Source organism: Rhinoraja longicauda, chromosome 31 (genome assembly GCF_053455715.1).
Source record: "Rhinoraja longicauda isolate Sanriku21f chromosome 31, sRhiLon1.1, whole genome shotgun sequence".
NCBI classification, from domain to species: domain Eukaryota; kingdom Metazoa; phylum Chordata; class Chondrichthyes; order Rajiformes; family Arhynchobatidae; genus Rhinoraja; species Rhinoraja longicauda.
Window position 1 is genome coordinate 873,437 of NC_135983.1, and position 16,242 is coordinate 889,678.

Consider the following 16,242-nt stretch of genomic DNA (forward strand, 5'->3'; position numbering starts at 1 on the left):
GGGAGGGAGGGAGGGAGGGAGAGAGAGAGAGAGAGAGAGAGAGAGAGAGAGAGAGAGAGAGACAAGAAATGGAAGAAATAGATTGAGGAATGGAAGAAATAGATTGAGGAATGGAAATATGAAGAAAGAGGTGTGGGAGGAGTTTCAGCATATTGGATGGATAATCTAAGTTGTAGAGGGATAGAGTTACATACGAAGGAAGGCATATTGAAAGGTTGGGATGTATTATTGGCAGAGTGCCAACGGCATGATGATCAGGAGGAAAAATGCAGTTGGCCAACAGGATTGTAAACAATTGGTTAATGCAAAAATGGAAACCTAAGCTAAATAACCCCGAGGACTCCTTGTCTGGCATGGCGACCCTGTTTATAGAAGAGGAGGATGAGGAGGTAAATTGGGAAGTCGGGAATGGTGTAGAACACCTCCCCCATATGCCCCTAGCCACCTGTCCCCAAGAGCGAGGAACTGCCCCACTAAGATCCATCGGGGGGGGGGCATCGGCACCCCCACAGGGAAGGGCATCCCCAGAGGAAGATGATACCGATAGCGACCGGGAAACTGAAAAGGAGGACGAAAGGAGGGGAAGGGCTGAGGCAGAAGAGGAAGGAGCAGCAGTAATTGAATTCATCAGTGAGAGAGTGCAACGAAGAGCACAGGAAACGCGAGGCTGAGAACCAGCAGGAAACTAAAAAGACTAAAAAGATAATGCTACTGAGAGCAATGCCAAAACCATTAGCAGGACAGAATGGGGCGCAGGCTGTGATGCATGTATACACCCCATGGAAGTTGCAGGAAATGATGAAAATTTCTAGGAATGCCCAGACTGTGTTTGGATTTGTGAATTGTATAAGATCAACATTAACCATGTACGAAACAGTCGCAAGAGATGTGTTCACCCTAACGTCCGCTATCCTGAATCCAACCGAGGGGGTACGATTTTAGAACCCTTTGGGAACCATACCAGCCCAACCACCCCTAGACGGATGAGGGGTTTTTCTGGGCTTGGTGAATTTCTGCCGGAGTGGATCCCCGACGAGGCAGTGTACACTAAATTACTGTCACCCTTGCCTCCGCCAAGGCACCGCAGCAATTCACTCTCTCACCCCAACAAGAAGAAGCGTGCCGCAATCTAAAACAGTGCTAGCCACTGCACCAGACATTGGATGTCCTTTATAAGATTGCCCATTTTCAGCTTTATGTGATCAACCTATTGCAAGCCCCAGACCTCCAACACAACTGGCCATTATCAAGTGCAATGCCCATCCGGGTGGCCGCGACTAAAATTGCCAGGGAAATGCCTTTGCTGACATCACTGCCCGCACCGTAGCTTGCAAATCCTGCACTATGGTCCCCACAGAACCAAAGATTCTAATGGGCAGAACGGCCTTGCCAGACATGGGTGATGTAGGGTTAATGCAGGGGGGATGCCTCTGCTGGGCAGCGTGATCTTGGAAATGAGAGGATTGTGCCATTGACTCCTTGACTGGGCTCTGGCTTACCCCTCTTGGGCAAATTTGTGTACCTGATGTTTTTCTGCCCGTTCCTTTCAACTCTGTACACTTCCTTACGCATGCTAGTAAGGAGGGTATGGTCAGGATGGCAAAGGAAACCTGGTGGCATCCGGAAATTCACCAGGAGGCGTTTTAAAACAAGCTTCAGATTTTGAAATTTGCAGATGAAATAATCTGAAAGACAAAGGGAATGACACTCATATTGGACTGACCATCAGTCACTGAAAGAAAGTATGCAGGTACAGCAGGTAGTGAAGAAAGCCAATGGAATGTTGGCCATCATAACAAGAGGAGTTGAGTATAGGAGCAAAGAGGTCCTTCTGCAGTTGGAGAACTGCACCTGGAGTATTGTGGTGCAGTTTTGGTCTCCGAATTTGAGGAAGGATATTCTTGCTATTGAGGGCATGCAGCGTAGGTTTACGAGGTTAATTCCCGGAATGGCGGGGACTGTCATATGTTGAAAGACTGGAGCGACTGGGCTTGTATACGCTGGAATTTAGAAGGATGAGAGGGGATCTTATTGAAACATAGGATTATTAAGGGATTGAACACGTTAGAGGCAGGAACGAGGTACTGATTTTGAATGATCAGCCATGATCACATTGAATGGCGGTGCTGGCTCGAAGGGCCGAGTGGCCTACTCCTGCACCTATTGTCTATTTGACCCTTTGAGTGTATATAAGTAGATCTTGTAGAGTTGTCAGGGGCACATTATGATTAAGTGTGTGGAAGTTATTCTGACCCACACGCCCTCAGCGATGAATTAATTATTTATGCACAGCAATTAACCCCTGCTTTACCAGTTCTGCATTCCCAGGTACAAGAGGCACCGAAGCCACTACCAGTTACTTAAGGGGACGAGTCCATAATACCAGGAGACTACGTGCTGAAATCTCTCCTCGGAGTACACGAGGTTAACGTATAATGAAAATGCCCCTGGTGATCATCTGTCTTAAAGCCTTGCAGATTCCAGGTATGATGGAGGAAAGAAGTGCAGGCCGAACCAACCTAACCACGATCACCACCTGTGCCAAGGAGATGTACTCTAATGCGATGATGATAACCCGGAGGGATTTGGAAAATGGAACGTCAGCCGACTGAAGGCCTTTATTGGACTTTTGAGGCATCTTCACTTTTCGTGACTGTTGAAGGACTGTCATCATAAAATGTTACCTTGTTATTGGACTAAATGTAAAATTTGATGATGTATGTCGAAGTGCGGTAGGTTGGATTCTCACAGAACTATGTCTGGTCTCTCCACTACAGAGATGTAAACGTGATCTCAAGTTTCTCGGAGAAGTCCCAAGAGGTAACTTATTTCTCCGAGCTCACTCAGCTATGTACTCCCCACAGTCAGTTGTTTGCTACCCACCCATGACCTCAGTACAGGCATTATTCAGCATGACCAGAATGGGACCCCCTAAAGTACCTTATATGTGATAATTGGGGGGAGAAAGCAAAAATAAAGGCGTCTAAACCCACCTTATTTATGAACCCTTTACTGCCCCGCCTGCTATTGGTCTTCCGTTACCAAAGGATAATTCACATTCACAGGACATATGTTTGGTCGCGGATATCGCCAAACCGTGCAAATTCACACCCAATGATGACCTCAGGTCATATGAGAATAGTTTCCACCAGGAAAAGGAGGGATGCGTATATGTTGATAACCCGAGCAACATCACATGCTTGATGTCGTTTTGTGATAACAGGACATGTCAGGTCAAAGACGGCCAAGGGAAATGTAAATGTCACCACTATACCTGTGTTCCTCTTGCTTTGGGAATCCAATTAGTCTGTGGAGTATGCAATAGAACGCATTTGGTGGTAGGAAACTATACGTTCCCTTTTACCCAGATGATGAAAGAAAGAGGTGACAGAGATGCACAATGGTTCTCTGAGCAGTTTAGGATCTTGATAGAGGGAGGTGAGTTAAACATGTATTCGATATGTCATGGCACTTTGTTTTTAACGTATTCAAACCTTTTCTTTTTCTTTAATGGTACAGCCACTAATGTCCTGAATCCACCATTCCCGAGGTGGCAATAGGAACCCTGATTCCTATGACAATAACCTGTCCCTCCCAGTGGGTGTCTCGTCAAAGGTTGGTGACTAAAGCTGTTTCAGAAGAATTTTGTTCAAAATGGAAAGATCCCACATCTCTAGGAACACATGGGAGCTCTGTGGGATAGGGATGGGCGAGCTTCTTTAGTCTAGGCTTCACTGGAGGTTATTTGGCTGCCAATAATCGCAATGACCTCATTTGTGATCTCACTATCTTGGGTAATGCAACCACGGGGGCCCTCGACATGATTACCCAGGGACTTACTGAACTTAGGCTCTTTACTATGCAGAACAGATATGCCCTAGATTATTTGTTGGCTCTGGAAGGAGGTGTCTGTGCTATAGTAAAAGGTAGTTGTATGATGGGAGTTAGGGATCAGACAGAGAATATTACTAGTTTTATTACAAAGATAAGAGAGTAAATGGATAACATGAAGGAGTCGAATAGTTGGGGTGATTAGGATTTCGGGGGCTGGTCGGACAAGTTGATTAATATAGCATTGTATATGGGAATTTTAATTGTTTGTATTTTTGTCGGGTTGGCTACTCTGAATGCGTATTGAGAAGAATGCAGATGGTGTAGAGAGTATTGGTACTTCAAGAATGTTAGTGGTAAGACAAACTGAATTGTATGATAAGGAGGCTGAGGATGTTGATAGTGTGAAGGAAGAGTTTGAACGACTAGGAAGGTTATTAGATTAGGAGGTAAGAGTGAAGGGGAAGATGAAGTGGTTTTGAGGATGAGCAACATAATAGAATAGGTGTAATAGGATATGCGCCCTTTGGAGGGCTATACCAGAAGAATGATGCATGTGTGGAGTTTTGAAACTAAAAGAGTTAAGGCGATGCAGGCAAGAAGCAGTTCATGTAAGAGATATTGTAGCAGGGCGCAGTTTTTCGGGTGTCTGGGGTCATTGTTTAGAAGTGTTTAGAAGTGTTAATGATGGTCTAGTTTTGAAGGAAAATAACTGCAGATGCTGGTGCAAATCGAAGGTATTTATTCACAAAATGCTGGAGTAACTCAGCAGGTCAGGCAGGAAGGAATGGGTGATGTTTCGGGTCGAGACCCTTCTTCAGAGGGGATGGGAAGATAATAATGCATTACATTTATATAGCGCTTTTCAAACACTCAAAGACGCTTTACAGGGATTTCTAGAACATAGAGAAGTGAATAAATAGATAAATAAGTAAACGAACAGAAAAAGGAGACAGAAGATGAGGTGACGGTCAGTGGTTGAAGGCAGTGCTGAACAGGTGAGACTTCAGCGATGTTTTGAATGTGGTGAGTGAGGAGGAGTCTCTGACGGTTTGGGGTAGTGAGTTCCATAGGGTGGGAGCAGCGATGGAGAAAGCCCTGTCCCCCCCAGGATCTGAGTTTGGTCCGGATGGGGGGGGACAGGAGATTGGCAGCAGCAGAGCGGAGGGTGCAGGTGGGAGTGTGCCTGTGGAGGAGGTCAGTCAGGTAGGATGGGGCCAGGTTATGGAGGGCTTTGTAGGTCACGAGGAGGATTTTGTACTGGATTCTCTGGGGGATGGGGAGCCAGTGGAGTTTGTAAAGGACGGGGGTGATATGGTCACGGATCGGGGAGTGGGTGAGTAGACGGGCAGCGGAGTTTTGAATGTATTGAAGTTTACTGATGATTTTTGAGGGTGAGCCACAGAGGAGGCTGTTGCAGTAGTCCAGACGGGAGGTGATGAAGGCGTGGATGAGGGTTTCTGCAGCTGTGGAGGAGAGGGATGGACGGAGATGGGCAATGTTTTTGAGGTGGAAGAAGGCTGTCTTTATGATGTGTTTGATGTGTTTGTCGAAGGAGAGGGTTTGATCAAAGATGATTCCAAGATTCCGGATGTGAGGGGAGGTGGATACTGGGAGACCATCAATATTGAGGATGAAGTTTTGGGTGGATTTGGTGAGCGTTTTTGGACCAATGATGATGATTTCAGATTTGTTGCAGTTGAGTTTGAGGAAATTTGATTGAAGCCAAGATTTTATTTCAGTGATGCAGTTTGTCAGTGTAGAGTGTGTGGTGGTGGAGATTGACTTGGTGGAGATGAGGAGCTGGATATCATCGGCGAAGCAGTGGAAGTTGAGACCATGACGGCGGATTAATTGACCAAGGGGGAACAGGTAGAGGATGCCAGTGGTGGGGTTCCGTTGAAGGTGACAGAAATGTTGGAGGATGATTTGTTGGATACGCTGGCTGATGGATGGAAGGTGAGAACGAGAGGGATTCTGTCTAGTATTGATGTAGTTTCCTTTCTGTAGAAATAAACAAGGTTTAGATTTGATTGTACTTAGAAGTTTGGTTGTAGGCAGTTTGTTTTCTATCCACCTGAGGGAATATGAAGGCGTTGTTTTACTCTTGAAGTGTTTAAGGTGATTTATTGTTTTAAGCTTTGATAGTTATCATAGAATGATAAAAGGAGGGAATGAGAATCTATGCTATTAGCTGATATAGTCAATTAGAGATATTATATTTTGTTGTAGTAGAGATGGTTTCTTTTGTTGTTTTAGCTAATATAAAATGAATGCTTATTTTAGTGGAAAGCAGTAAGATGGATGCTTGTGGCAGAAATGTTATCCTTGGGAACAGAATGTGTTTGTCCCTTTACGAATGATAAGGAGTGTACAGAAGAGATGGGCTATTGTCCTCTCCCACTACTCTGTCTGACTGCGAGTGCTGTGTATTGAAAGGTCATGCAGCTACGAGATTGCTCGTCTATAGAGATAAGAAAGTTTCTTTCTTAGTAACAACTCCTTATTTGGGTGCGTGTGAAAGTAGGAAAAGTTTTGAATCCACTCTAGGTAAATTGATGCGTTTCTCTAAAAACATGTGACTTATATTAATGGTTTGGTTTCTGAGCATGTGACCTGTATCAATGATTTTGTCTTCTCTGTAACCATGGGAATTGTATTAGATGTGTAATTGGTCATTGTATTAGATGTGTAATTGGTCCTTGATTTCTTTTTGTCACACCTCTCTTTTTCTGTATAAAAAAGTAAACAATGGTGGAGAAGTTGTTGTTCTTCCCCTGCCCTGAGTTGAGCTCTCTTCAGACACTAGTGTTGTGTCTGGAGATCTTCTCGGGAAGAACCCCATGGTGGAATAAATCTGATGTGCTAATCCAGTATCACGTGTGATTATTCAGACTGAAGGTAAAGAATTTGATTTAACACACCCATCCCACACCAACCCCACCCTGGCACTGACACCTGCACCCAACCCACACCAACCCCACCCTGGCACCTACACCCATCCCACACCAACCCCACCCTGATAATGGCACCTACACCCAACCCACACCAACTCCACCCTGGCACCTACACCCAACCCCACCCTGACACTGGCATTGCACCCAACCCACACCAACCCCACCCTGACACTGACACCTGCACCCAACCCACACCACCCCCACCCTGGCACCTACACCCATCCCACACCAACCCCACCCTGACACTGATACCTGCACCCAACCCACACCAACCCCACCCTGGCACCTACACCGAACCCACACCAACCCCACCCTGACACTGACACCTGCACCCAACCCACACCAACCCCAACCTGAGAACTACACCCAACCCACACCAACCCCACCCTGACACTGGCACCTACACCCAACCCACACCAACCTGAGAACTACGCCCAACCCACACCAACCCCACCCTGACACTGGCACCTACACCCAACCCACACTAACCCCCCATCCCATCATCCACAATAACCGTACCAAGGAATCTGCACCCAACCACACCAACCCCACCCTGACTGGGCAACTGCAACCATCCCACACCAACTCCCCCCCCCCCCCCCACCCTCCTGGGCACTGGCATCTGCACTTACCCCTCACCAACCCCATCCCAGGACCTGCGACCATCCCAGACCAATCCCACCTCAGACACTGGGACCTGCATCAATCCCAAACCAATCCCACCTCAGGACCTGCACCCAACCCACACCAATCCCACCCCATGCACACTGGGCATCTGCACCCAACCTGTAAATCCGTGGGTGAACTACCCTATCTCCAAGAACAAGAAAGGGTGAAAGGCGTCTCTTGTTGGGACCACTGAAAGATTACTTGGGCTTTATAATATTATGTTTATGGAACGTTACTCTGCACAATTGTCTGCTGTATATCTAATTTTGCAGCAGTGATCACACAAAGCTCTTTTGAATATAAACTATTAGTGGAATTATTTTTTACTTCAGTGTAATATGAAAACAAAAGATAATATCTGTAAATATCACCATCAATACTATCTAGGCCAGGCAAGGATAGGCTCGTAAATGGAATGGCTAGGGTACCAGGAAGAGCATGGGAAGATGCACACTGGCTTCTGTTCCCTCGATGAATACGTTATTCAAGCTGAAGGCTTAATGAATACCATAGCATGGTGTCAGTGTTAGGGGGGATACTGCATTAGCCCAGCGAGTGATGCATTCGTCAAAAGCCAAGGCAACTGCAGGCATGGGTGATCAGAAGTACAAACTGAAAATGCTCAGCATCTCTGGAATGAGAAGCAGTTCAATTTTCCGGATGATGATCTTTCATCAGAAGCAGGATGAAGGCACGGTAGCGCAGCGGTAGAGTTGCTGCTTTACAGCGAATGCAGCGCCGGAGACTCAGGTTCGATCCTGACTACGGGTGCTGCACTGTAAGGAGTTTGTACGTTCTCCCCGTGACCTGCGTGGGTTTTCTCCGAGATCTTCGGTTTCCTCCCACACTCCAAAGACGTACAGGTATGTAGGTTAATTGGCTGGGTAAATGTAAAAAATTGTCCCTAGTGGGTGTAGGATAGTGTTAATGTACGGGGATCGCTGGGCGGCACGGACTTGGTGGGCCGAAAAGGCCTGTTTCCGGCTGTATATATATGATATGATATGATAAGAGATGGAGTGAACAAAGGGAATATCTGGAATAGATACAAAAAGCTGGAGTAACTCAGCGGGTCAGGCAGCATCACTGGAGATAAGGAATAGGTGATGTTTGGGGTCGAGACCCTTCTTCAGAAGAGTCAAGAGTGTTTTATTGTCATGTGTCCCAGATAGAACAATGGAATTCTTACTTGCTGCAGCACAGCAGAAACAGCACAATGTAAACATAGTACACTGTAAACAATATGATAAACGCTAAAGAAAAAAAAGTACAGTGTATACATACACATACCACAAGTATACACACACACACACATATATATGTATCTATATATATATAGAAAAATATACATACACACACATATTCAAAAAACAAACAACAGGTTGATATTGCTGGTCTGAAGGGTCACAGTGGTGGCACTGGCTGTAAGGTGATGGTGAGGACATGGTAAGCACAGCTGAACTCTAACTAGAGGCAATTTACAGAAGCCAACTAACCTACAAACCTGCATGTCTTTGCAATGTGGGAGGAAACTGGAGCACCCAGACGAAACCCACACGGCCACAAGGAGAACGTATAAACTTCACACGGATAGTTTTCGAGGCTGGGATGGAACCTGGGTCTCTGACACTGTAAGGCAGAACTCTACGCTGCGTCATCTTGCCGCCCCATGGAAATAGAAGGGAAAGAAAAATAATCATTGGAACTGTGAAATACTAAATACTGCTGGGAATGTGAAAACGATGATTGTTGAGCATTGCCAGCATCTGTGCTGAGGGAAAATGAGTGCACATTGCAGCATGATGAGCCTCCTTCAGAAGTGGCCAGTTCTGGTACCGACTGGAAAGGGGCTTGAGATGCTTTTGAGGTGTAACATGCAAGGAAAGGCTGCTCCCTAAGCTAGTGTCGGGATTTGGAACCGTGTGAGAAGCTAAAGCGGCACGGTCTCTCCCTGGGTCTCTCAATTGTGTAGGATTGAACTGCAGATGCTGGTTTAAACCAAAGATAGACTCAAAAAGCTGGAGTAACTCAACGGGATAGGCAGCATTTCTGGAGAGAAGGAATGGGTGCCATTTCGGGTCGAGACCCTTCTTCAGACTAGTTAGAGATAAGGGAAATTAGTGATATAGACGACGATGTAGAGAGATGAAGAACAATGAATGAAAGATATGCAAAAAAACGATGATAGAGCAAACAGGCCATTGTTAGCTGTTTGTTGGGTGAAAACGAGAAGCTGGTGCGACTTGGGTGGGGGAGGGATGGAGAGAGAGGGAATGCCGGGGTTACTTGAGGTTAGAGAAATGTGGGAGGTATGAATATTGTTTTCAAGTAACCCCGGCATTTTGTGTCTATCTTGCAATGTTCCAAGCACTAATAACCATGGAGGGTGGATTTAAAGTGCTGGAGTGGAAGAATGGGGGTGGAATTGAAGAGAAAATCTATATCATATATATACAGCCGGAAACAGGCCTTTTCGGCCCACCAAGTCCGTGCCGCCCAGCGATCCCCGCACATTAACACTATCCTACACCCACTAGGGACAATTAAAAAAAAACCATTTACCCAGCCAATTAACCTACATACCTGTACGTCTTTGGAGTGTGGGAGGAAACCGAAGATCTCGGAGAAAACCCACGCAGGTCACGGGGAGAACGTACAAACTCCTTACAGTGCAGCACCCGTAGTCAGGATCGAACCTGAGTCTCCGGCGCTGCATTCGCTGTAAAGCAGCAACTCTACCGCTGCGCGACCGTGCCGCCATAAGGGTGGTCAAGTCAGGAAACCTTATTATATCTAAAAAGCATGAGGATAACTACCTACGGATATGAATATAATTAAACATAAATGACGAGGTTAACATGCAGTTGAAAAGTTAGCAGTATATTGGGGTTTACTGTAAAAGGTGTGGCCGCATCTAAAACATTGTGTACAGGTCTGATCTCTCCACTTGAGGAAGGATATACTTGCAAGAGAGTTTTTAAAAATGTAAGATGATCAGTTGACCTACATATTGACCATCCACCAGACACACCACGCATGTTCAGCCGGAGACAAGCACACCAACAGTAATCTGCAGACAAACAGACAAACAGAAACTCTAAGCTGTACAGAAAACAATTATCTCAGCCGCAGACAGATCAGGCACACTTGCATACCCATACCCAGACAGATAGATGGCTCTGGTGCCATGTATAGATAAGCACACCTTAGAGAAAGCCAAACACCATCCATTCACACGCAGAGAAGCAGGCACCCGTGCATCCACACGCAGGGGTCAACTCCCATGCATGCACACCCAGCGGCAGGCACCCATGCATTAACACACAGAGACAGGCGCCCATGCATGTACATGCAGAGGCAGGGATCCATGCATGCACATGCAGATGCAGGCACCCGTGCATGCACGCGCAGAGGCAGGTACCCATGCTGCATTTTCTGCTGCACAACTGCCAACAGCTGGGCTATCTCGTGCAGGTTTCGCTCGCGTGGGTACCGGTTGCTTAAAAGGTAATTTAGATTCTTATGTGGGCAAGTTTGGTGAGATGATCCATGTTCAAGCTGTCGAGTTGTGACTTGAAGAGTGACAGGGTTGGTGCACATCTGGTGGTCTCGGGGCCCCGGGGGGGGGGGGGGGGGTTGCAGTGCTGGGAGGGCGCGGGGCGGGGTCTCGGGTGAGTGACGGCGGCCGGGGGAGGGGGGGGTTGCAGTGCTGGGAGGGCGGTGCGGGGCGGGGTCTCGGGTGAGTGACGGCGGCCGGGGGAGGGGGGGGTTGCAGTGCTGGGAGGGCGCGGGGCGGGGTCTCGGGTGAGTGACGGCGGCCGGGGGAGGGGGGGGTTGCAGTGCTGGGAGGGCGCGGGGCGGGGTCTCGGGTGAGTGACGGCGGCCGGGGGAGGGGGGGGTTGCAGTGCTGGGAGGGCGCGGGGCGGGGTCTCGGGTGAGTGACGGCGGCCGGGGGAGGGCGCGGGGCGGGGTCTCGGGTGAGCGACGGGTCTGTGGGCGCGGGCTGCATGGTGTTGGAGCAGCGCGACGGGGGGAGAACGCAGGAGGTCTTCAACCTGAACAGAGTCAGTCCCGAGCGGCAGCGCAGCAACATGGAGGCCGACGCCACCGCGCAGCTCAAAGTGCGGCGCAACGACGACAAAGGTAGAGGGAGAGAGAGAGAGAGGGGGGGACATGGACGCCCGGGGGGGGGGGGGCGGGGGGGGTTCCGGGCGGCGGCGGCGGCGGCCGCTTGAGGGGGGAGGCCCGGCTCCCCCGCCCGCAGCCCGGTGCTCAGGGGCGGCCACAGGGTTCACGGCCGATCGGTTGGTCCTGTCGACGACGGCGTTGACAACGGCTGCTCTCCCCTTCATCCTCGATCAACCCCTCCCCTCCCCTCATTCCCCGATCCCCTGCCCTTCCCCCCCTAACCCCAACTCCACCTCCCCTACCCACCCCATCTCCTGCTCCCCTACCCACCCCATCTCCTGCTCCCCTACCCGCCCCCGTCTCCTGCTCCCCTACCCACCCCCGTCTCCTGCTCCCCTACCCACCCCATCTCCACCTCCCCTACCCACCCCCAACTCCACCTCCCCTACCCACCCCCATCTCCTGCTCCCCTACCCACCCCCATCTCCTGCTCCCCTACCCACCCCATCTCCACCTCCCCTACCCACCCCCGTCTCCTGCTCCCCTACCCGCCCCCGTCTCCTGCTCCCCTACCCACCCCCAACTCCACCTCCCCTACCCACCCCCATCTCCTGCTCCCCTACCCACCCCATCTCCTGCTCCCCTACCCACCCCCAACTCCACCTCCCCTACCCACCCCCATCTCCTGCTCCCCTACCCACCCCATCTCCTGCTCCCCTACCCACCCCCAACTCCACCTCCCCTACCCACCCCCATCTCCTGCTCCCCTACCCGCCCCCATCTCCTGCTCCCCTACCCGCCCCCATCTCCTGCTCCCCTACCCACCCCGTCTCCTGCTCCCCTACACACCCCGTCTCCTGCTCCCCTACCCACCCCATCTCCTGCTCCCCTACACACCCCGTCTCCTGCTCCCCTACCCGCCCCCATCTCCTGCTCCCCTACCCACCCCGTCTCCTGCTCCCCTACACACCCCGTCTCCTGCTCCCCTACCCACCCCATCTCCTGCTCCCCTACACACCCCGTCTCCTGCTCCCCTACCCACCCCATCTCCTGCTCCCCTACACACCCCGTCTCCTGCTCCCCTACCCGCCCCCATCTCCTGCTCCCGTACCCACCCCATCTCCTGCTCCCCTACCCACCCCGTCTCCTGCTCCCCTACACACCCCGTCTCCTGCTCCCCTACCCGCCCCCATCTCCTGCTCCCCTACCCACCCCATCTCCTGCTCCCCTACACACCCCGTCTCCTGCTCCCCTACCCACCCCATCTCCTGCTCCCCTACCCGCCCCCATCTCCTGCTCCCCTACCCGCCCCCATCTCCTGCTCCCCTACCCACCCCATCTCCTGCTCCCCTACCCACCCCATCTCCTGCTCCCCTACACACCCCATCTCCTGCTCCCCTACCCACTCAATCTCCTGCTCCCCTACCTACCCCATCTCCTGCTCCCCTACCCGCCCCCATCTCCTGCTCCCCTACCCGCCCCCATCTCCTGCTCCCCTACCCGCCCCCATCTCCTGCTCCCCTACCCACCCCATCTCCTGCTCCCCTACCCGCCCCCGTCTCCTGCTCCCCTACCCACCCCATCTCCTGCTCCCCTACACACCCCGTCTCCTGCTCCCCTACCCACTCAATCTCCTGCTCCCCTACCCGCCCCCATCTCCTGCTCCCCTACACACCCCATCTCCTGCTCCCCTACACACCCCGTCTCCTGCTCCCCTACCCACCCCATCTCCTGCTCCCCTACACACCCCATCTCCTGCTCCCCTACCCACCCCATCTCCTGCTCCCCTACCCACCCCCTTCTCATGCCCTCCTCCCCCTGAGCTTTCCTCCGTCTGTCTCATCATCCCTAACCCCCATCAAGCTGATCAATTTTTCACACCTAAACTTGCATATTTCCCTAACCCGCTTGTCTTGAATCATGTCAGCTGTTCCTGGCCTCTCCAAGCTGAAGGAGACACACCCTCAACTCTCTAGCACCCTTTCCTATTACTTCCCTTTCCAGTTTATGTTCCAACATAATGTAGAAACAGGGAGGTTTGGCTGGCACCTTGCAGTAGTTTAAAGGGTACGAGCAGTTTTATCTAAGATATCCCTGAAATGTTATTGTGGTTCTAATTTGAAAGGGGAGAAGCATGTAGGATAGTATGACAACATCAACTGTTGTGTAGGTCTGGAACAGAGGTCCAAACAGTTATTTGAGCAATATTGGGTTATTTATTGTGTGGGAAATTTATTTTGTTGGAAGAATTTTCAAATTGGAGCAAATCTGGGGGTGTTTTTATGGTAGTGTTAATGAGACAGTAGTTGGAAATGATACAGGTTACTGAGGGAAATAATTTAACATAATATCAATCATTAATGTTCCTTTTATTTGGCACTTATTCTCAGTAAATCCCAAAGTTTAAATGTTAATGATTATTTCAATTGTGTTTGTTATTTCTTGCAAATGTCTCCTCTAGTTAGGATTTAGAACCCATTAAGTTTTAATTTATTTGTTCATGGAATGTCACATCCCAATTTGCCAATGATCCAACAAGGTAAAGTCACATAGAAGCATTTGGAGTCACATCAGCCTGACAGTACGATGTCAGACTTCCTCCCTGGAAGGCCATTAGTTAATTGGATGGGGTTTTCCACCAGTTCTTTCCCATTACCATGGCCAAGATAATCTATTGTTTATTATTCCAGATCTACATTCTACCTCTTGCAAATAATTATCATGATATGCCTTGTACTGTGAATCATGGTTTACAACACACCAACAAGCTAGATACAGGAAAGATGTTACCAATATTGGGGAAGTCCAGAACCAGGGGCACAGTTTAGAATTTAGAACTGAGATGAGGAAAAACATTTTCACCCAGAGAGTTGTGAATTTGTGGAATTCTCTGCCTCAGAAGGTAGTGGAAGCCAATTCACTGGATGCATTCAAAAGAGAGTTAGATAGAGCTCTTAGGGCTAGTGGAATCAAGGGATATGGGGAGAAGGTAGGAACGGGGTACAAATGGCTTACCCCTGCACCTGTTTTCTATGTTTCTATCATATTTAATGGCCTGCGTTTAAATTCCCCAGCTGTCAAAATGGATTTCAAACTTGTGTCTCCGATTCATGGTCCCGATCCTTAGCTTCTGGTGCAGTAACTTGATCACACTGCTACAGTAATAGGTTCAGATGGATGGGAGAAATGAGTCCAGTGGCACATTTCAAAGGGGAATTGTACAAATGTTTCACTAACAAAATAATTGCACGAGTGTGGACAAACTGAATTCCTTCTTGAAGAAGGATCTTGAACCGAAATGTCACCTATTCCTTTTTTCCAGAGATGTTGCCCGACCTGCTGAGTTACTCCAGCATTTTGTGTCTATCTTCCTTCTTGAAGAAGTCAGTTAATGGGCTGAGTGGACTCCTGTGGTGTTTTATTGTTCATTGCTTCATTTTGATAGCAGTCTTGTGAAGGGTGTTGGGATGTTTAGGTTTGTTAAACGTGATATGTAAATGGCAATTTTTTGATCCTTTTTTTTCCTAGCATGCCCAATCTACATGAGCTGTTGACGATGAGTAAGATTCTGGCTGTAGGTGTTCTTTCTGTGGCTGTTTTTTTTTCAGGAAGCTGTTTTAAGATCATGCTGTATTCTCAAAGTTTCAGTAGCAGCGATTAAATATCTGTATCAGGTTAGACACAAACAGCTGGAATAACTCCGCTGGTTAGGCAGCATCTCTGGAGAAAATGAATTGATTCTTAAAGGGTTGACGGTGGATATGCAATGGAAGGCATGGATGAACTACAACAATTGTTCATCCCAGTTTGGCAAAAGAATAAATCAGGGAAGGTAGTGCATCCGTGGCTAACAAGGGAGATTAGGGATAGTATCAAAACAAAAGATGAAGCGTACAAATTAGCAAGAAAAAGCAGCCTACCAGAGGACTGGGAGAAATTCAGAGTCCAGCAGAGGAGGACAAAGGGCTTAATTAGGAAAGGGAAAATAGATTATGAAAGAAAACTGGCAGGGAACATAAAAACTGACTGCAAAAGCTTTTATAGATATGTGAAGAGAAAAAGATTAGTTAAAACAAATGTAGGTCCCTTGCAGTCAGAAACAGGTGACTTGATCATGGGGTACAAGGACATGGCAGACCAATTGAATAACTACTTTGGTTCTGTCTTCACTAAGGAAGACATAAATAATCTGCTGGAAATAGCAGGGGAGGAACTGAGTGAAATCCAGGTTAGTAGGGAAGTGGTGTTAGGTAAATTGAATGGATTAAAGGCTGATAAATCCCCAGGGCCAGATAGGCTGCATCCCAGAGTGCTTAAGGAGGTAGCCCCAGAAATAGTGGATGCATTAGTGATAATTTTTCAAAACTCTTTGGATTCTGGAGTAGTTCCTGAGGATTGGAGGGTAGCTAATGTAACCCCACTTTTCAAAAAGGGAGGGAGAGAGAAAACGGGGAATTACAGACCAGTTAGTCTAACATCGGTAGTGGGGAATATGCTAGAGTCAGTTATTAAAGATGGGACAAAGTCAGCATGGATTTATGAAAGGTAAATCATGTCTGACGAATCTTATAGAATTTTTCGAGGATGTAACTAGTAGAGTGGATAAAGGAGAACCAGTGGATGTGTTATATCTGGACTTCCAGAAGGCTTTCGACAA

General features: G+C 48.7%; 1 protein-coding gene across 2 annotated transcripts in view; it reads left to right on the top strand.

The window, feature by feature from the left end:
- The first annotated feature begins 10,803 nt into the window (after positions 1–10,803).
- stom (stomatin) overlaps positions 10,804–16,242 on the top strand; it is a 49,444-nt gene continuing 44,005 nt past the window's right edge. The window contains exon 1 of one of the 2 annotated variants that reach the window (XM_078425952.1): positions 10,804–10,964. In XM_078425952.1, the coding sequence (XP_078282078.1) occupies positions 10,829–10,964 (136 nt within the window). In that variant the 5' untranslated portion in view covers positions 10,804–10,828. Of the gene's footprint in view, positions 10,965–11,426; positions 11,601–16,242 lie in introns of those variants that run through there. The other variant, XM_078425951.1, reaches the window with a different exon arrangement.